Genomic DNA, 21,288 nt, shown 5'->3' with positions numbered 1-21,288 from the left:
TAGGATGAACACAGGAAAAATTTATGCATACATTATAAATATGAACACTCTTAACTCTCCAACTACAATATGCAGGCTGGATGAAGGGATTAAAAATAAGATTCAACTCATCCCTGCCTCCAGGAACTTTATGGTCAAGGATAAACAAAATCACCAAACTTAAAAGTGTGAAATATTGCATTCCAAGGCAAACAGAATCTATGCACAAACAAGGGCAGGTATACTCATATCTGAAAAAAATCTGACCTCAACATGGAAATTATAAAAAGAGATAAAGAAGGCCGCTGCAACTTATGAAAGACAACAATCCATCAAAAAAGACATAACAACTGTAAATACACACAGCAAATATTAGCTCACCCAATTTCAGAGACCCAAACTACTGGACACAAAAGGACAGATAGATAGGTTCAGATACAATGGAAGTGATTACAATACCAAATTCTCATCAATCAATAGTCTCCAGATAAGAAAACCAACAAAGACACTTCAGTTTAAACTGGTTTAAACTGGCTCTGCAGACATCTAGAGGACATTCTAGCCAATAGCTAGAAAATGTATATTCTTTTGAGCAGCCTATGGGGCTTTCCACAGGACAGGTCATGTTTCCTGTAGCAAAGTGAGTTTTCCACAAAAGTCTTGTGTTTTATGACACAGATGTAGGGAATCCAAAGACAAAGCAAAGGAAACAGCTCCCACCATGAAGAGGGAACACACAAGCTGGGCCCTGGGGCTCATGCTTATTAGAGCAGCACGTGGGAGCCCCAGACAGCAGCATTGCTGTTGGGAATTCAAGGTCTGCCTAGTCCACCGAATGAGATCATGGCTTGGAAGCATAGCATAATAAGCCAAAAGGATGAAAAGATGAGGTAATCAGGGAACCAGAAGTAGGAAAGGGGGGAGGGGTTAAAAATTAAACATGTCCAAAAGGTGGAAGCCTCAGTCCTTCTTAGAAAAAAAAATAATAAAGTGTACAGCACCCTCTCAGAGTGGGGTACATTTAGACCTTAAATCATTAATAACTCAAAAGCTAAGAAGATAACCTTGTGGCAATTTTTGTAGTTAAAAATCATTATGTTTAATCTTTACACACCAAGAAAACTATTTCCATGTTACGTTTTGTTTTACATGTACTTTATGATCTTTGTAACTAGTAAGATTTCAATGCATACTATCAAACCTTTAAAAAAATCAAGTACTGACAAAATATATTCATATATATTTACGCTAAAATGCTTTTCATAATTTGTACATATATCTGTTTTTTAAAATAAAGTTGTAAGAAAAAAATTAAACATGTCACTTTTGGTTTTTGAAGTGAGATAACAATAGGTACACTGTCACCTAAGAAAAGCTGCCACTTCTGGGTCACAAAAACCAAAATGTCTTTGTAATTAGTAAAACTTCTGAAAGTAAAATTGGAAACTTTTTTATCCATAAGGCTTTTGTCAAGGTGTCCTCTAAGCATTCCAGAGGGGGTAAAACATCTTAGGCAAATTCTGTCATCAAAAGAAAAATAATAGTTTCGAAAACATTTTGTGAAGCCAGTAGAAAGACGAGGACAACCTATAAGAAATACATTAGGAGAAAACAGAACTGTAGAGGCACAATCTCTCCTGAAAATAGATAAACATCTTAAGCAAATGATTATCAAGCAAAATTCAAAGATGGCTGGAAACCATGCAGCTGTCCCCGTATGGTTCAGTGCAGAGGCAAAGCTACTTTAAGTCAATCAACATTAAGTGTAGCAAAGGGGTCAGGGAAACAGCAAACTTCAGATGCTCCTGGTTATCTCAAAGTTTTAACAACCAAGAACACAAGACAACCTCAGGAACCCATTAAAGTGTTCCTGCAAAAGACAAAGTATCCTGTGTTTTCTCTCTCATGACACTCTAGAGTTAGGTTTATGTATACTTAGCAGGAAGTGGAGGAAGTGCAGTAGCAGAGGGGGAAAGAAGGGGAGGGGAGGGAATGGTGAGGAGAACCAGAGTAAAAAACACACGAGGGAAGCAATCTTGGTGACACCCATGGTCACGATCCAAGCCAACTTAACAATTAACAAATAATAAAGCTGTGTCTTCAAAACTAACGAAAAACTAATCTACAACATCAAATGCCACTTAAAATAGCAAGTACTTCCTCTTCAAATTTGCAAACAAGACAGATGTGCACACTCTCTACCCAGTTTAACCCCCCCCCCCCAGCATCCCGATACTGTAGCAGAGACAGGGAACACAAAAGCACAAAGGCTGGAGAGGAACAAGTGCAATACTCATTACCCACAGGTGACATTTCTATATGGAGAGAGCATTCATAATGGTGCAAAACGATTGTAGTTACTAAGTGACAATGGCCAAGTTTCTAGATCCAGGACCAAGAATCATGAGCCACTTGAGCCACCATATTTCTGTATAGTAAGAACAAATAATTAGTAAATAAACTTCAAAATATCAATGAAAGCACGGTTCAAACCTTGAACACATAAGGATATACAGGCAGAAGTGCTAATGCATTACATAGAAAGTACAAACCATCATTTGGAGAAAATGGAGATTTCAGTAAATTGAAAAGAATTGTCTTTCTGTGAAGCAGAAGTCGTGTTTTTAAAGCTCATTAACATTAATTTCTTCTGGAAAGATAATACTTTTATTCAAAAAATCCCACGACGCTAATTGGTTTTGAGAGATGGCAAGTTGATAATGAGTAACATGCTTAGACTATTCTACCCAGACTTTAAGTCAAACAACGCCATTAGAAGAAACTTCCCACATAGGAGTTTTAAAAGCAAAGTGGGGCTGGGGAGATAGCTGTCAGTCAAAGGCTTACCTTGAAACCATGAGATTTATGTTTGAATCTCAGAACCCGCATAAAGATGCTGTGTGTAGTAATGTTCACCTGCAACCCAGCAGCAATAGGGAGGCAGAAATATGCAGATACTTGGGGCCTGTTGTCCAGCTAGCCTAACTGATAGGTTTCAGGCCATTGAGAGACTATCTCAAAGGAGGTGGACAATAGACCTGAAGACGGCACTTGAGGTTATCCTCTGATCTCCACATGCATGTGTACACACATGCAAACGCTCCCACATATAACACACATTGTGAACCAATATAACTGAAATCATATAATGCCGGAGCAAAGGTGGGCAAATACGGCACTGGAAGAGGATCTAGAAACAAGTATGGAAAGAAAATAACTAGATGTGTAGCACCCAGGCCAGCAAACCGTTCTGGAAAGCACACAACATTGAATAAGCCCACATCAAGAACCTTCTCTGATGAGGGTTGATCTGTGGGTACAGCAGCGTGTCATTAGGAGATATTTTATTGCTATGCTCCCTTAGCAGAATAAAGTTCCTTTCATGTCTTCATAACACTCCATTGTAATTCCCCTTCCTTGGGATTCTCTCCTCCCCACAGTTCCCTTACTAGGTACTGAACCTCTGTGATTACTCAGATTGAGGCATGGGTAACTGAAGCTTAAAAGTTGGAGATGTTTCTTGCTGTAAATGAGAATTAACACAGAGACCCATGGCTGGACAGTGTGGAGAGCGCTCAATCCTAAACGGGATGTCTTTACCAAACCCCTCCCCTCAAGGCTCAGTAGTCTATGTGGAAGAGGAGGCAGAAAGATGGTAAGAGCCAGAAGTGGTTGATGACTCCAAGGAAACAGTTTCTTCCAGAAACAAAAGGATTGATTCACTTATGAATTCACAGAGACTGTAGCAGCACCCACAAGACCTGCTCATATCCAAAACAGAGTCCTAGCACTCAGAGGTGAAGTGGGCATGGGGTCCCACTCCTAATCAGGAAGCTGTTTGCAGCCGATACTCTCTAGCAATGGGAAGGTCAGTTTTCTTCAATGGAGTACCACTGGGCATACCAATCACTTCAGGAGAGGCTTCATGCCTAGGAATAGTTGGCCAAAAGAAATGGAATTCCATAATTTGAGGGAGACTTTTGGTTTCTTTTTTTGTTATTTGGACTTTTTTGAGGGGGATCTTACGTGTTTTTTATTTTCCTTTTTTGGTTGGGGTGGGAGAAGAACATAAAGTTGGACAGGTAGGGGGGAGGATCTGAGTGGACTTGGGGGATAGAAAAATATAATAAAAATATATTGTATGAAATTTTTAATGAAAAATAATCTTATGTCATAGAGACATAGAAAAAAATTATTCTTTAACTCCTAGTTCATGGGAGACATGTAAGTATTCTTAGGATATTTTATTTGAGGATATTTGGGTAGGCAAAGATTACTTTTATTTGCTTCTGTAGTTACTAGGGATTGAAACCAAGCCCCCAAAGCCTTGTACCGTGAGATACATCTTTAGTCTTTCTTTCATTTATTTATTGATTGACTGACACAATCTCACTATTGCTAGGTAGCCCAAACACAGGTCCTGCAGCAGCCTCCCAAGTAGATAGGATTACAGTCTTGTACCACCAGGCGATCTTAACTAAAGATTTGTTTGAAGAACAAAACTACTAGCCACAAAGATTAATTGAATTTTAACTTCCATTCAACTAAAAGACACTATTTCCAAGTGTTATTACTGGATGTGGTGGTGCGTTCTTGCGATCCTGGCATTGGGGAGGCTAAGGCAGAAGGATGCAGTTTGAGGCTGGTGTGCTCCACACAGCAAAAACCCAACTGAAATAAAAAAGAAGTTCAAAAATAGAAAGGAGACAAAGAGGAAATTTAAATTCTCAACTTTCATGTGTGTATTATATGTGTGTAAAAAATGAATGGAATTGTCCAGGTATGATAGCACATGCCTGAAACTCCAGCACTTGGGAGGCTGAGTAGAATTTATAGCTAGCTGTAAAAGCAAATTTGAGGCCAGCCTGGGGTATGAAACTCTGTATCAAAATGACAACAATAGCAGCAGCAGGAACAACAGCTACAAAGTGATCTTTCAAATGTAAACACTCCAACAAATTTTGTACAGGAAGTCAGAAACACAATGGTTCTCACTGTTGCGAGTCATTAGAGAAATACAAGTCCAGACACCCTATGCACTTGAGTGGCACAAATTCATATTGGGGGAAGTGGGTAGTTCAACTCGAAGTTTCTCAAATGACTGGATTCAGGTGCCCAAGACAAAAGGATCCAGGCAGAATCTCCCACCCTATGGCTCCAGCCGATCATCCCAAAGTGTCTACAAACCACCAATGTTCAGGAAAAGTGCTGACTTAAGCCATCCATCCCCCTAGGGCATAGACACAGTTCTGCAGCTGAGTATCCCACATGACTGAGGTTAAGAATCCAAGAAAACCATCACTTCTGGGTAATTGAGGTATCTCACAACATCAAAAAGTCAAGGGACCAAGAAAAATCACCACCCCTGGGTGGTTGAAGTCAGGTTTCAGCCTAGCTCGGTTTCAAAGAAATTTGCCACCCTTGAACAGAGTTGAGATCCAATATAGCTAACTCCAATGGCCCAAGAAAAAGTGACACCCCAAAGGCCCAACACAGATCAGTTACAATACACAAGGGAATCGGTCACCTCTCTATAGCTGATACCAGGCCCTAGCCTGGCTGAGTTTGAGAATATAACGAAAACTGCCATCCCTGCGTTTATGAGACCCAGTCCAACATGGCTGACTGAGAAAAACAGACAAAACCATCCCCTCTCAGTAGATGAGGCCAGTTCTTGAGGATTTATCCTCACCCGAGGCTAAGAAGACACAGTCAAGTTAGAAACCTAATTTCAAGCAGAAACTTACACTTGACGGAACCCTTTCTAGCTTCAAAAGTAGCAGAGGAGTCACAAAGAAAAAAGGCCGAGAATCCTTCTAAAGTGAGCGTGAACGGAACCCGTTGAGCCTCACCGGCTCTCCTCCCAACATCTCAGATCTATCCTTCTCGAGATTTTTTGCACATGCGCAGAGAAGTTGTGTGCCCTGAACAGATTAGTTACTAGCTGAGCAGAAATCCCCCAGAGAACTGAACCCTACCGAGAAGCCTGCTCTAGTCTAGAGAACAGTTGGGGACTTGCCGGAAATCCATTCTCTACCTCTGAACAAACCTAAAGAGCCACCATAAATATCCTAAGGAATAGGAAGGACCCCACGATAGACTGAGAACCCAACTTGGAGTTGCCTTCCACGCTAAATTAGAGTATTCACCAAGGGAACAGCATATGCATCTCAGTGCTGCAATCCAGATGTTGTGGAAACCTAGTGACTGTGCAGTTGTGTGAAGTGTGGTTACTTGGGAACATTGTAGAAAGCCTTTCTCTGGTCACTGGGAAATTCTCCCCCAGTGTTTGGAACGGAATGAAATATAAGGGCACTAGTCTTGCCAGAAGGACTCTGATGTATTAGTGACTGACAGGACTAAAAGGGAAGTAAATGGCCAGCTATTGGTGCTGGGTCTGTACCCTGCCCAAGATTACTCATAGAGGTTCTATGGGGGACCAACCAGAATCTGCTATACAGAAGCCTGGAGCTCAGGAAAACTGGCTGCCACCAGCCCAGAGAAACAGGAAGTTGGTCTTTATACTGTCCAGGAGTCTTCTGTAGAAAGACATCAGTGACAATTGCCACAAGAAAGATCTCTAAAGGAATCAGAATAGTGATGAAGCGGGACAAAAGAGTGATTTTTTTCCTACAGATGCACAAAATGCGACAAACTCAATGGGTGGCCCTCTATAGATATGTTGGATACCGTTGGTTTTTTGCATTGTTTGAGTCCTCTGTTTTTTTACTCATCTTCTGGATAGTTCTACTTAATGCTTTTCAACAACTATTCTATATTTATTATATTTATTTATATTTCTATATGGGGATTTCTATATTTCCCCATTCTCTCAATTTTTGTTTCATTTGCATTTTCTCATTTAGTGTATTTTCATTTTTACATCTTGAGTTGGCCCACTTATCAATACATAGGGTCTTTATTTGTTTCACTATTTCTGACTTCACGTCTATTTTCTTATATCGTCACCAATCTCATTCCTGGTGACCATTTACATGGAGTAACTGCTTTTGTCTTTTCATTTTCAATTTGCCTGTGGCCACACACTAAATATAGTTACACCATGTTTTTTCAAAATCTGTCTTCCCAGATATTCAACAAACATTGACATATAGCTCTTGCAGAGTGCTATTCATCCAAGTTACAATTTAGTGGCTTTTGCTAGCTGACATTTTAAAAAGCATGCTTAAATATGTATAACATAAATTCATTATTTTCACTTATATTAAGTGTGCAATTCATTGGCTTTTTGCACATATCATTTTCTGCAGCCGTTATGATTCTTTCCAAACTTATTCACCCCGCCAAGAGAAACTCTGTAATCAGGAATAACTATGTTATCCTCATCTCCCCAAGGCTTAACCTAGAACTTAAGGGTAACCTATGCAGTTCAGTTACTGCTTTGGAGGATGCGTGTTTGAAGTAGTGGAACTCAAATAGAGATGAACTCCCTTACAGTCTTGTTTCTCAGAGGAAGTCTTAAATTCTCCCTCACTAGTGACCAGACATACCATTGCTGCTTGACGGCACTTCTTTCTGCTATTTGAATCCATCCTTTTCCTTTCTTGTGTAGTACTGGGAACCCAAAGCGTTGTTCAGACGAGATAGTACTCTACCACAGCTACATCCACAACTCCTTTTTAGCATTTTCAATGTTATTATATTGCCCTTTGTCTTCTGATAAGAAGGCAAATATTAAACTTAGAGTTGGGTCTCTTGTATGTAGTAAGATAGTTTGGCTGCTTTAGAATCTTCATTGTCTTCTTTCTGCTTCCTAAGGCAGATAAGGGTTGTAAGCTCTCTGGCTGCCTGTTGCCATTGCTCCCCATTATAATGGTCATGAGCTCATTCTCTTAGACTGTAAGCACCTATAATCACTTTCTTCTATAAGTTGCCTTGTTCATGAGGTTTTGTCACAGCAATGGAAAAGTAACTAAGACATGTACATTGTCATGCTTGGTGGTGGCCCATAGGCTAAGGTGAGTCTTTCAAACTCCACTTCTTGGTTTGGTTTTTGGTTTAGTGCTAAGGCCTGGGATCCAGGTCTCTCGATAGCTATATCCTCTATCTTTCACTTTCATACCCCCAGTTTCTTTCGGCTCCTCAGATTGGATACTTTTAATTAACCTATCTGCAGGTTCACAGGCTCCTCTGTCTGTTAAAATCTGCTATTGAACCCTTTTAGGGATTTTTCCATGTCAGCTTCTATACTTTTCAGGTCAATACTCTCTATTGACTTCCTCTCATTATGCTTACATATTCCTATTATCTCTGTTTACACCTTACCTTCCTGCTTTTCTTTGGCTCTTTTGATATCTAAGACAACTGATGTAATAAATCCAGTTACTATGCCATCTTCAAAGCCATGGCTGTGTCTTTGAAAGGGCTTGGTCAAGTGTAGGTTGAAACAGCACAAAACTCCTATTGTTTTCATGGCTTTTCACATTATTCCACTTTCGATTTGGTTACTATAAACCAGGGACAATTCTCCAACCTCACACCTCACACTAACAAATCAAAACTCCAGTACCAGAAACGAGTTGCTGTGTGTGTCAAGATTTTTTTCTGGAGAGATGTTACATACACACCTATTCATCCCAGATAGGGATTCCATGACAGACTAAAGTACAGATACCACCAAAGTTCAACTTGGTGACCCAATGAACTGTGGTGACTTACAGGAATATGGGTGAGAGGTTACTAACAGGAGCAGAACTGACTCGATATCACCAAAGTCCACGCCAGCATAGGTGACAGCTTACAGCTGGGAATCAGGAGCGCACTGCATAGCCTGCAAGCAGCTCAAGCAGGTTGGACAGAGTGCTTTCCTAAGGAGTAAGGCCATTCTATGAGAAGGGACCCATACCTGGCATTGTTCAAGTAGCCAAGAACCTGTGGCTAGATAGATCAGAGGCCCTAGGGAAGAACCAATTACTATAATTCTGCTAGATGGACACAGTATAAAAATGACTCCTAATGGCATTGCTAACATGTAATATATATCAGTACGTCTCTCACCTCTTATCAGAGAAGCTTATTGCAATAGATGGCACTTCACAAAGAGATGCTCGACTGGTTAACATGCAAAGAATGAGACTGGAGTGCTCAGTCCTAATACCCCTGCCCAAAAGGTTCGGGGATCGTTGAAGAAAGGGGCGGCAGAAGTACTGTGAGAGCTAGATGTGGCTGATCATACCAAAGAAACTGTTCTCAGACATAACAGGGCAGCCACATACAAGATGATAACAACTGTGACAGCATCCAGAAAATCTCTATAAGCTCCACCCATACAAAAATCCCAGCACAGAGGGGCAAAGGTAGACATAGAATCCCACCATTAGCTGATGATTAACTGGCATTTGCTAGTTACTGGCAGAGGGAGAGGCAGTTTTCTTTAACGATGGGACTCCTGGAAGGTTGACCACATACCAGGGTAGGCCCCACCCCCATGCCCAGCAACACATACTGGACTTGATGGGTAAAGAAGAAAAAAAGTGAAACCTCAAAATTGTTTGGCAACAGATGGTGGGTGGAGAGAGTAATAATGGGAGAACTTGGCAGGGGTTAGTATGTGCAAAATACATGTATAAAATTGTCAACAGAAAAAGGCAGATAAAAACCCTCTGGCTATATTTCAGAGTCCCAATAAACTTGATTTTGGCCATTTTTCTCTCCCCAGTTACTTGTATTTGGGAGGGTCTGGCCTCCCCACACCCTTCTAATAACACCATTCAGTCCTGTGAGTTATGTTTCTAAGTTCAACTACTTTGTTACCATTTAAAAAATTATTTGCTCATTTATGTATATACACACGTGCTTGTACTACAGTGTGTGTCAAAGTCAGAGGACAACTTTTGGGAGTTGGTTCTCTCACCATGTGCATCCCAGGGACCAAACTTAGATGGCAAGGGCCTGCACTTGCTAAGCCATCTTATGGGTCCTGTTGTCATCATTTATTTGATAATGTGCAGTTTGCTTGTTTCTCTTCTGAAAGGACATACACAAGAGACATACACCTAGAAATGTAGTTTTGAAAATCAATAAAACGATTTTATTTCATATATGCAAAGTGAAAATCTCTTTGATCACTTACATTTTTTACAAATAAAACAATACTGCTCCATATAAACTTCTGTATAAACATCAAAGAAAATATACATATTATTTTTCCTCTCAGTGCTTCCAAAGCACAAATATGTACAAGTCCACCTGAAGGCTTTCTGTTGTCACATGCAAGAACAGATGTCAGAGGTTAGTGCAGCCTCAGATGCACTTTGTAATGGTTCTAGACAAAGTGGAAGAGCACCCGAGGTAGATTGTGTGCTGACTTCCCCTGCCCTTTCCCAGAGAGAAATAAGTTCCCGAAATAGCAGCTTTTTACTCTTTGATTCCAACTATCCTGAATATTGCATGGTTTAAAAGGCACAGCTAGGAATTGTTGAAAAGTTCATTGAGCACATGATCACCATGTGGACACTCTATGCTTATGTGTTCTATAGGACACAGTGAGGACAGTAGGTAGTGCTGGCCTTGGACGTGGCCGGCCCCTACTCACTCTGAAACCGCCTGGAATGGCAAGGCCCAAATGAGTGAACTCTACTAGCTGCAGTCGGAGCAGCGGTGCTCTGTGATTTAGCATCCCTTTTCCTAATTGTAAAAATAAACAATGAAAAGAAAAACAATATTTTCAATCAGAATTCTTAAGGCAAAAGCCCAGATCTTACTTCCAGACAATCAATCGTTAGAAGCAGTAGTCAAGTGCTTTCTCATAGCCTGAGTTAGGTTTCTCTGTCACTCAAAACATTTTATAGGGCTTCAGTAAACATCCCATTGTGTCTGAAAGCACAGGAAGGGTGTCCCTTTTCCTCACTTGGCTTGGCATTAACACGACGATCTGCTGTTGATGTGATTCACATTGTTAAGAAGGTGGTGAGCATCTATTTTTTCTAGTACCTTCTCAAGGTACTGAATTAAGACTCTTCTTTTAAACCTGAAGATAAAAAGAAATATTATTAACCATGAGTGCCATATAGAACTTTACAGTGTGCCAAGTGTTATGCAGTCTACAGGCCAAAGGGAGTACAAGTTATCTTCATGGAAAGAGTAGGGCTTAGCAAGTGGGCGTCCCAATCCAAGGAGTGCACATATACATTAGCCAGGACCCAGGAATCAGGACTCTGGTAGCCCATCCGAACACTACAGGAAGCAGCCTTCCCTATGAAAGAACAAGTGCATTCACAGGTCAGAACAGAACCTCCCCCCCTCTTTCTCCTTCATCGGATCCTACTACTAAATTAAAACAAAGAAAACTAGAACCCAAAGCAATTAGAAACCCTTTAGAAGTTTTGTTTATGCCCACCTTGCAGCTTCCTTGATGGTAAATTCAACAAACTGTTTCTTCATCTCCAGAGGTCCCTGCACTTCTTCAAGCAAAATGAAAATCCTTTCATACTCTGGCGATATTACAAAAAGTCAATGTTATAAAAATATGCACGAAAAATAAAGTTCATTCATCATGCATCCTCGGAAATCATTCTTTATGGGTCCTACGTATAGTTGGTAGGTTAAGCACTGAAAATCAAAATGTCTGCATATATTTATGAAGGAAATTTTAATAAACTGTATTCAAATAAGGTAAGCTGAATACTGGTTGCCCCCAACTGCCCTAATTCATGAAGCCTGTGAACATATTATCATATATGCATTATATGCTGATAGAATTAGGCTCTGCATATTGAGTTTTCCAGTATCACTGAGTTTTCCAGTTCAATGTAACCAGAAGCATCCCTTTAAGATGCAGTATAGAGAGTTAGTTTCTGGAAGAGGGAGATTCAGTTTTCTTTGAGGGTGTGGCTCCCGTAGGTTGACTGTGCTTCACTAGATGCCCTCGCACCCAGGAGTACATGGTGGATTCAACTAGTTACCAAAAGAAAAGGACAGGAAGTTGAAGGGATAGGGGGTAGGGTGGATCTAGGAGAGAGTTTGGGGGAGAGTTGGGGGTGAATAGGATCAAAATACATTGTAGAGATCTCTCTAAGAATGAATGAAGAAAATGAATATTTAAAGACCAGGAGAAAAGGGAGTCAATAACAGAAGTGGGAAGCACAGAGGACAGAGAAGGGTCATGTTACTGATAGGATGCAGGACACAGTCGTAGACGGAGATATACAGCTTTCAGAAGCAAGAGAAGGCAAGGATAGGGATCCTGCCTTTATCCCTAAGAAGGGACGCTGGCCTGCTAGCTTGCCTTCACTTTAGTCCAGTAAAAACGTATTCCAAATTCTGAATTCCAGAGCTGTAAAGAAATCAGTTTGTGCTGTCTGAAGCTAAGGGTCGTCGGATAACTTGTTACAGCAGCAAAGTGAGATCACTGGAAGTTAAGGCCAGAAGAATCACATTGAAGTTATGTGAAAGCCCAAAATTAACCAAGAAATGCATGTCAAGACTCTACTCCTAGGCTAAGGATCTATATAACTCAGTTAACTGACAAGTGCCTACCTAACAAGCCTGAGACCCTGGGTCCAATCCTTAGCACCACGTTAATCGGCTGTGGTAGCACACACCTGTAATCCTAGCACTATGGAGGTGGAGACAGGAAGTTCAGTTATTATCACCAGCCTGAACCATAACATGAGATCAAAGTCAACCCAAGCTGTGTGAGAAACTGTCTCAAAATCAACTACAGAAATCTCCTCTGAATCACATAACAAGCGGGGCTATCCACTGCATTATTTATAGATATATCGTTCCTACTTACTTCGTCCAAACTTTCGAACTTCCTTCATTAATTGATGCTTTATGTCAGCATTGATGCCTTGGGCCATTGCAGGAGTGATTTGCATTGAATTTGGTACTGTTTCCAAAGCAGATGCCATTGCGATTTTTTGATCATCTACAGAAAGACTGCAGGTTTTGGCTCCTCCTAGAAGTATATTATTACCAGGTTTGTGAATGAATCCATCTTTCCTGAGACCAGTTAAGTCATCAGATAGAGAATCCAACTGGTTGGACATAAGGCCTTCTCCTGACACATTCATAAACTCTGCTGGAGCAGATTTTAATAAGAAGCCATCAGCTGAGCTTTGCCCATTTTCCATCTTCTCTTCATGGGTATCATGGATGACAGCAGTGTCTGGAAAACAAATTAAGACGTTGACCTTTTAAGTGGGAACATCTGGTCGATCTCACAAGTATATCTCCATGCTCGTCAGTTTCAAGGAAATGACTGATTTCCTCGATGAAGACAATAGACCAGACTGAGGCCTCAGCCTATTCAAATCAAGCACAGGAATGTAACACATTGCCTTCTTCCCTCTTCCCACTATGAATGCAGAAACCAAACCAATTGCACTCATAGGTCCTTGGTGCACAGGGCTTAATGTCAACCTGTATGCGTCAAAGTCATTTGTAAACATACCCATTAGTGAGTCTAAATCCATTCAACTTCTGAATAGCACCTTCTGACTCCTCCTGTATGCACCAAATAGCATGAGCAAATTTAGATGCCTACTGGGACTGAACAAATAATCTGTCTCTGCCTGCTAAGCAAATGCCTATCTGAGAATGATTCTGCCTATTTCCTGCTTTGGGTCAGAGTAATTTTTTCTGTTTTTCAGGCCAACACCCCTAGGCCATTTACTTAACTTCTGCTACACCAGGCTCCAGGGTAGGAGCTGAGACTCAGTAGCCAACAGGAAGCAAAGGAGCTGATGCTGCTATTACAGAACCTGCAGTGTCATGGGGACATCAGAGAGGAACTACATAGTCAGCAACAAGCACTCATAACTGCTTTCCCATTTGAGGAAAGATGTGAGTAGGGACTGAAAGTGGGAACATCGGAGGGAGCCTCCAGGGTTGCCAGGTGGGGACAGGGCATTTTGGGAGGATGCCAGGTTGTATCAAGGGCAGATGATACAGTGGGGTAAGCCAGGGGCAGTGGAGTGAAGGGCGAGGAGGGTATCACTGGAACTTGAGATAAGGGAGGATTGTGGTGTTAGGCCACACGAAGCTATGTGGACAGGGTTAGTACTCAGGATGTATTGTTAGTGCTGAGGAATACGGAGGACGTGTCTCTGGCTTCAGGTTGAGAGAGAAGATAGGTAGGAATTTAAGAACAGGAAGCAGAGGGTCCATCCAAGAAGAGCGGCTTGGTGAAAAGCCAGGCATGGAGTGATGGGATGAAGGCAGATAGGAAAATACAGGGATTAGATGGGAAGTCAGATTACCTCATCTTGTTAGCGGAAGAAAGATGAGTTTAAACTTCCTGGTAGTTTTTGAAGCTTGTCACCTGAACCATTGGGTAAATAATCACGAGTCCAGGAGCCAGCATAGGACTGGCTTTGAGAGTAGATAATACTCAGTTCTTTCCGACTCTGATTTAGTGGCCTTACGGCGAGTACTTGACAGTAGAACATAGCATTAGTTACACTAAAGTTCTCTGATTTTACCAATCTTTAAAGGTGCTACACAGCTTTATAGTGAAGTGAGGGATAGTCTCATTAACTGCCACACAGAAGGTTGCCAGGACAGCTGTTCCAGAGTGAGGCAAAGCTAGGCATTCAATATAACACAGAAATCATGGTTCTCTACTAGGTTCCAAGATAGAGGCGCCATGTCTACGGTTAAATATACAGTTGAGAGCAGAGGAATGAATTGTATTCTAGTTATAAATATTGAGACCTGTTCATATGGAAACCCAATTTAAAGCCCCAAGCCCACGTAGGCACACCTTAGGAAGAGGGGACAGTAAGGTGAGGTTCCAGGACTAAACTGTGAGAAAGAAAGGGAATGATGGAGTCACTGATGGCTGGAGGAGAAATCCTTTTCCAGAGAGGACAGGAACAACTCAGTCAAACACTATTGAGAAGGAACGGCAATGGACACAAAGCATTGGTGACCTTGTGGGTTGTTCCAGTGAAGTCAAGGAGGTAGACCCCAGACGGCAGCAGTTCAGTCATGGATAGGACCAGACAAAGAACAACGGCCAATTAGACCTCTTGATACTGAGCCTCCTGCCCCACCACCATAAAAACTTGCTTCATCTCCCCAGCCTTCCATATTGATCCAAACGGTTACAAGCAGACATGCTCAGAGCTCCTCATTTTTGTACCAGCCACCGTGAGGATACTTACTATGCATGTGTTAATCACTAATTATGTGGTTAATATTATGTTAATTACTATGTTAACTATAGATTTTTTTTCTCCACTCATTTTTTCTCTATTCATAAAAATCATTGAATCAGGGTCTCTGCCCCCACAGATGCTTTAATAAGAGGTACAAAGGAAAATGACATTTTTAACATGTTAGTCCTCTAGGAGCCATAAGGAAATCACAACCTCTATACCTGGATGTACAAAGGTGTGTTTTATGAGGTTTGGACAAGACGAAAACCACGAGGCTGAGAGCGGTCCTTTTCCTCCCACGTGGTTAGTTACAGTAGGTGGTGTTTGTGGTTTCCTCAACAGCAGGGAACTCCGCCTTCGCTTAGATGACATAGGACTGTTGGGTTCTCCAGGACGTTTCACTTTGTTTTGTGGCCCAACTACAAACTCATCGGCTTCATCGATCATCATTCCCTAAAAATGAATAAATAAATAGATCAATGGACATAGCTGATTTAAAACATAAATTCAACTCTCAACAAACAAACAAGATAATCACTCAAGTACTTTTCATACACACACTTCCTTAGCCATGTGCTGCATCATTTAGATTAACCCTAAGTACAATCCGTATAGCAACTCCGTTATCAGAAATCAGAAAATGCAACCCTGTTTAAGTGGAACAAGGAGAGAAGGAACATGCAGGTCTCTGTCTAAGGTTAACCGAGAGTCTCAAAATGACCAGAATGAGAGAAAACCGTAGTCATCCTTAAAACTCTTTTAAAAGAAATGTATAACATGCATGCTTGTGTGCATGGTGTGTGTAAGTGCCCAGGGAGCCCCGAAGGGGGTATCAGATTCCCCTGGAACTGAAGCAGTGAGCCACCTAATATAGGTGCTAGGAATCAGACCTGGGTCTTCTGCAAGTGCTCTTAACTGCTGAGTCATGTTCCTGACTCAGTCAACCTTTTTAAAGTAGTACAACACCATCTTTTACTAGGCCTTTTTAAGGCTCTAAGAAGCACTGATGATTCCTGCAGGGCAGTGCATGCAGATGGTATATGGTAGGCAGATGTGAGAACAGAATTCCCTCAGAAACAACCTCAAATACAGATTCAAACATGCCCGTCTATCTTGGCACTCATCGGAAAATGAGGGGCTGTTGACTCGTGAGAATAGATGAAAATGAGAGTCAGTAATACCTTATCTTAGGTAAAACCTGCTGCCCTCATAGACAGCTCAATAATATGCCTTATAACTTGGAAATATCATGGCAAAAATATTTTTCTAAAGGATGTTCTCCCCCCATTAGCCATACAAAAGAAGACACAGCATTTTTACCAAGCGTTTAGCACCTGCTCAGTAATATTCTAAACAGTGTGGATGTATGACTCAGTAGCCCACAAGGCTGTCACTCTGCGGCAGTTATTATCCCCAGTGTTACATGACAAAAATCAAGGCGCAACAAAAAGATTAAAAATTTTTAATTAACTAAGAATTGGCATAAGTTGGAATACATTTTAGTTCAGTTTTATAAGAGAGAGAGAGAGAGAGAGAGAGAGAGAGAGAGAGAGAGAGAGAGAAAATACATCCATGATTTATATCCATGTTCATTTATAGAAAGAAGTGTGTAGTTATAAGCCCATTTCTTTTTATCATTAAATGATCTAGTCAGTAGTGTTTTACACACACACACACACACACACACACACACACAGAGAGAGAGAGAGAGAGAGAGAGAGAGAGAGAGAGAGAGAGAGAGAGAGAGAACAGGACAGAGCTGTTCATGGAAATGGAGGAAACACTTAGTATTCTCTATATCAAAAAGAATTAGTGTGTGGTTCTATGAATGAATACAGAATGTAGATCCAGAAAGATGTAGGCTCAAATCCTGGCTTTGTCAGCCATATCACAGTTTTGACAGCTAATTTAAGCCTAGATATCTTCTTATTACAGAGTAGATGCAAGCTTTCAAAACACATCCGGCTGCAAACATAATCATTTAAAACATCAACTCCTAGTATGTATTCAACAAATAACAGCTATTATTTTATTCAACGAACACAACTTGCATTAGGAGACTCCACTTTCAATCCACACAGAGGTTTTGGTGTTATATTTACTTCTGATTTGTATCCATCTGGCTAAAACAGAAAGAGTTATAGCAAAAAAATATTGCGGACACAGAAATAGGTATACTACCTTCTTATCTTGCTTAAATGGATTGCCAAAAGTATGCAGTCGTTTTGGTTGATCTGGATCGATCTCTCGTAGTGGAGAAGCCAGCATCTTTAGATATTCCTGATAGTTACCCATTTGTGCAACTGGGACGCTATGAAGCGAATCTGTAAAGTAACCAGCAGAGAAATTGATAATTATAGCTGAAGTATATGGTCCTTTAGAAAAGATATTATCATAGCTGTCTCAGCAGCATGTGGCTTGGCATTATAGTCTGAAATCATAAATCTAGTATTCCAGCAACCAGCATCTTTGTTTATACTAATCAGTGGTCAACAGTTACTATAATGCCACAGACTCACTTCACAAGGACCAGAGCACTTCTCTACTTCCCAACACCATGTAAGAATGCACTGGCTTCCCGCATACCACTTGAATTCAAAACTCTGTGTACTTTCTCCATTTTCAAGCACCTAGACACCATGGAGTTCTGGTACTAGTTTTCTAGAAAATAATGATTTATTTTCATTTTGCATGTACGTTTTGCCTGCATGTATGTATATGCACTGCATACATGCCTGGTGTCTGCAGAATCCAGAAGAAGGTGCCAGCTCCCCTGGAGCTGAAGTCATGGCCAATAGAAATGTCCATGTCCAGCCCCCATTCTTGGGTACTGGGAACTGAACCAGGGTTTCTTCTAAGAGGAGCCAATGTTCTTAACTGCTGTGCCACCTCGACAGCCCCTCTCTCTATTTTCTGGAAAGGAGTCTCACTGTGTAGCACGGGCTGGCCTCAGATGTGTAGACTCCTCCAGACTCAGGCTCTTGAGTGCTGAGCAACCATGCCCATCTCTTTATGGTCCTGTTTTGTCACACAGAGCACCTTGGTTCACACACACACACACACACACACACACACACACGCAGATAACTAACTGGCTAGGGGTTTGTTCATCTCTGTGGACCAATGACCCCCATTCAAAAAAATTTTAAAGAATTATTACAGATGGTCGTGAGCCACCATGTGGTTGAACTCAGGACCTCTGGAAGAGCACTGAGTGCTCTTAACCACTGCGCCATCTCTCCAGTCCCTGACCCCCATTCAAAATTAACAAAATAGAATAAAGAAAAATTGCAAACAGCCCCAACATTCCTGGATATGACTAGAGTTCCTTCCTCTATGGAGAGCAGGTTTTTACTGACTTTTTCGCAGCAGGCTGGACACAATCAATGTCTGAGTATACAGGTTTGGAAATCTGACAGACCTACGTTCTGGTGCTTTCCAGTGGGCTAAACCTGCTCGAGCAAACTATTAAAATGCCTGCTCTTCAAATGGGCACACATCAGTATATATCTTGGGAGATTCTGAGGTTTGCTCTCTGCTCGAGTGACCACACAGAGCTGATGACCACATACCTGCCCTGAGGGGGATGGAAACTGAGGAGAGGAAGCGTTTGAGTGAATGTGAACTTTGTACACATTAACACATTACAGCATCAGTCTGCACTGAAGACTGTTATGGGAGTCTTGTCTGCTGGTCTCCCAGTGAAAAGTAGGCCACTGCTCAGTTACCTTCATCTTGTCCAACAATAAACTTCCGAGTTTGCAGTAGATTGGATCTCATTCGGGTCAACTGGTCTAAAAGTCCTCTGCGCGGAATATCATAAGCATTTCTATATGTCTGAGGTTTCAAATCCTATTTCAAATAAAACAATCTCAGTTATTCCTAAGGCTTTTAAATAAAGAAATGTAATAATACCTAACTCTCTTAAAGTTTTAGTGAAGAGAATATTTAATAGAACTGGGTGGAGCCATTTTTGTGCAGTAGAAAACTTCAATTTATGATTCTGAATGCTAAGATGCCCAGAAGTCATTATAGTCACTAGGAATATCAGTTTTCAAGTATACTACTTAAAATTCCAATTTACATGTACCTATAGCTGCTTCGCACTGTTACTGCTTATAACCTACATCTCTTCCCCCAGCAGGCGGTGAGGAGGAATGCAGTCACCTCCCTACAAGACTGCAACTGCTGACTGGACACTGTGCGAAACTGGCTTAGGGCTTCACTGCAGTGCCCTTGGAGCCGGCTTCGGCCCTGAGTACAAGCCAGGCTGCTGGCTGTGGGCCCAGCTGCTCTGAGCACCTTCACTTCCTCCAATCAAAAGCCTGGGGCCAGAAGTGTCACGTGGTCTGGCTCAGGCTTTCTCCAAGCTGTGCAGAGCCTCTTCATCCCCTCACTACTTGCTGCTACTACCCCTGACATAGGTGCCGAGGATCTGCCTGCCTACTGCAGCTTCCTCTCTAGTTTACTTTTGACAGTTGTTTACTGCCCACTCCTACCGGCCAATGTACTGTATACATTTAATTCCATGCTTGTGTGTGCTGGCAGAATAATTTTAAAATGGCTTTCTTAATCATTACTAACTCCAAGCCGTGCCTGGTGGTGCATATATTTAATTCTAGCAGAGGCAGAGGCAGGTGGACCTCTGAGTTCAAGGCCAGCCTAGTATACACAGCTAGTTTCAGGACAGCTAGGGCTACACAAAGAAAGACTGTCTCAAAAACCCAAAATGCTACTACTATTAACAACAACAACAATAAAGAACCCCAAAATAGGCCACTGTTTCCGACTAAAGCAACACCAATGACAAGTGTACCAGACAACGTGAGACAAACCTTTCAATGTCATAATTTACCTTGTTTAAGAGGCCCACTTGGAAGCCAGCAAACTCTTTGGTATTCAGTTCCGTGAGCCTTGGTGCACTGTCCCCTATAATTTCTTTCAACAGTTTCCTAAAACTCTTATTGTGAGCCAAGGGTAGGCCACTTCCAGAATGATTTTTCACTTTGATACCAATTTCCTGGGGAGGTTTCTTCCCCACTGATGCTAGAATTCGTTCTGACTCTAGTTTGGTCTAAAATGGAAGTACAGAATATGTTATGAAAATATCTACCATATCATCATTTTATTCTTTAAGAAAAATACTTTTAAGACCCCCACCAAACAGTTTTCATGTGCACATCAGAGAAAAACAGTAAGTGAACCTCCCGTATGCTTCTCTGTTCTACCACAGCAAACACAGGGGGGACTGGAAAGACAAAGGACTTCATGCAAAGTGTCTTTGGTAGTGTCAAAACCATGAGCAACTCATGGAGAAAATGAAACCATGAGCAAGAATTTCATTCATAGGCATGAAAAAGTATATCTTTTTATTGCAAAATCTAATCTAAATCAACTCATTCAGTCTGGATCCAGACACAAAGGTTTAAAAGTATGTACTTAGACATGTAAAGTATTGTTTAGATTCAGATCATATACAGACTGGTATTATATCTGAAATACATTTAAAATGATTTTTTAAAAAAACAGATTATCCAGTGAGTCTTATAAAAACTAAAGCTTAATTGAATAAATATTACTAAGCAAACTACTTTTAATGTCTGCTCAAAAAGTTTATCACTAATGAACATTGGGATATCTCCTTAAAAGACATTTTATCAATTAATTTTGCTTGAATGAATGAAAGCAGGGTTTTGGCATATTTTGTGTTTTAAATACATCTAAGATGGTTCAGGGAACAATGGTGACATAGCTATTAAATTAGTAATTAGAGAATAAGAAATTAGTAACAATCTTTTCTTTTTCTAATAGAAAAAATTCCATTAATGTTCAATACACTCCCAATAATTTTTTTATAGATTGGCCAGAGATATTTATTTTCCCTAACTAACTTTGGAAAAAATATATATGTACACATATACATATATGTTTGAGCTCATATAATCATAAACTCAAGCAAATTCTTAAGTAATAACATGAGACAGAAGTAGATAAAGGGTCTGTTTCTTGAAAGCTCACTCAATAAAAGAATACAGTGTGTCCCAGAAGGTCTAGCACTATAGTTTCAACTCTGTTCACTTTTCTTCCTTTGTGGCCATACCTTAACAAAGCCTTAAAGGCCCAATATAAACATCAAATTTAAAAAGTATCAATAGGCTGATAAAGAACCAAGGTATTTACAACA

General features: G+C 40.9%; 1 protein-coding gene across 2 annotated transcripts in view; it reads right to left on the bottom strand.

Annotated features, from left to right (window-relative positions):
* Positions 1-10,004: 10,004 nt before the first annotated feature.
* SAGE1 (sarcoma antigen 1) overlaps positions 10,005-21,288 on the bottom strand; it is a 53,033-nt gene continuing 41,749 nt past the window's right edge. For both annotated transcript variants that reach the window (XM_080909897.1, XM_080909898.1), the window contains 7 exons: positions 19,960-20,178; positions 18,833-18,956; positions 17,286-17,428; positions 15,326-15,557; positions 12,737-13,111; positions 11,339-11,432; positions 10,005-10,969 (listed from right to left, as the gene is read on the bottom strand). In XM_080909897.1, coding sequence (XP_080766023.1) covers positions 10,861-10,969; positions 11,339-11,432; positions 12,737-13,111; positions 15,326-15,557; positions 17,286-17,428; positions 18,833-18,956; positions 19,960-20,178 — 1,296 coding nt within the window. In that variant the 3' untranslated portion in view covers positions 10,005-10,860. The remainder of the gene's footprint in view (positions 10,970-11,338; positions 11,433-12,736; positions 13,112-15,325; positions 15,558-17,285; positions 17,429-18,832; positions 18,957-19,959; positions 20,179-21,288) is intronic.

This window comes from Micromys minutus (genome assembly GCF_963924665.1).
Source record: "Micromys minutus genome assembly, chromosome: X".
Taxonomy (NCBI): domain Eukaryota; kingdom Metazoa; phylum Chordata; class Mammalia; order Rodentia; family Muridae; genus Micromys; species Micromys minutus.
Note: the sequence above shows the minus strand (reverse complement) of the source record. Positions and strands in the feature narration are given on the sequence as shown.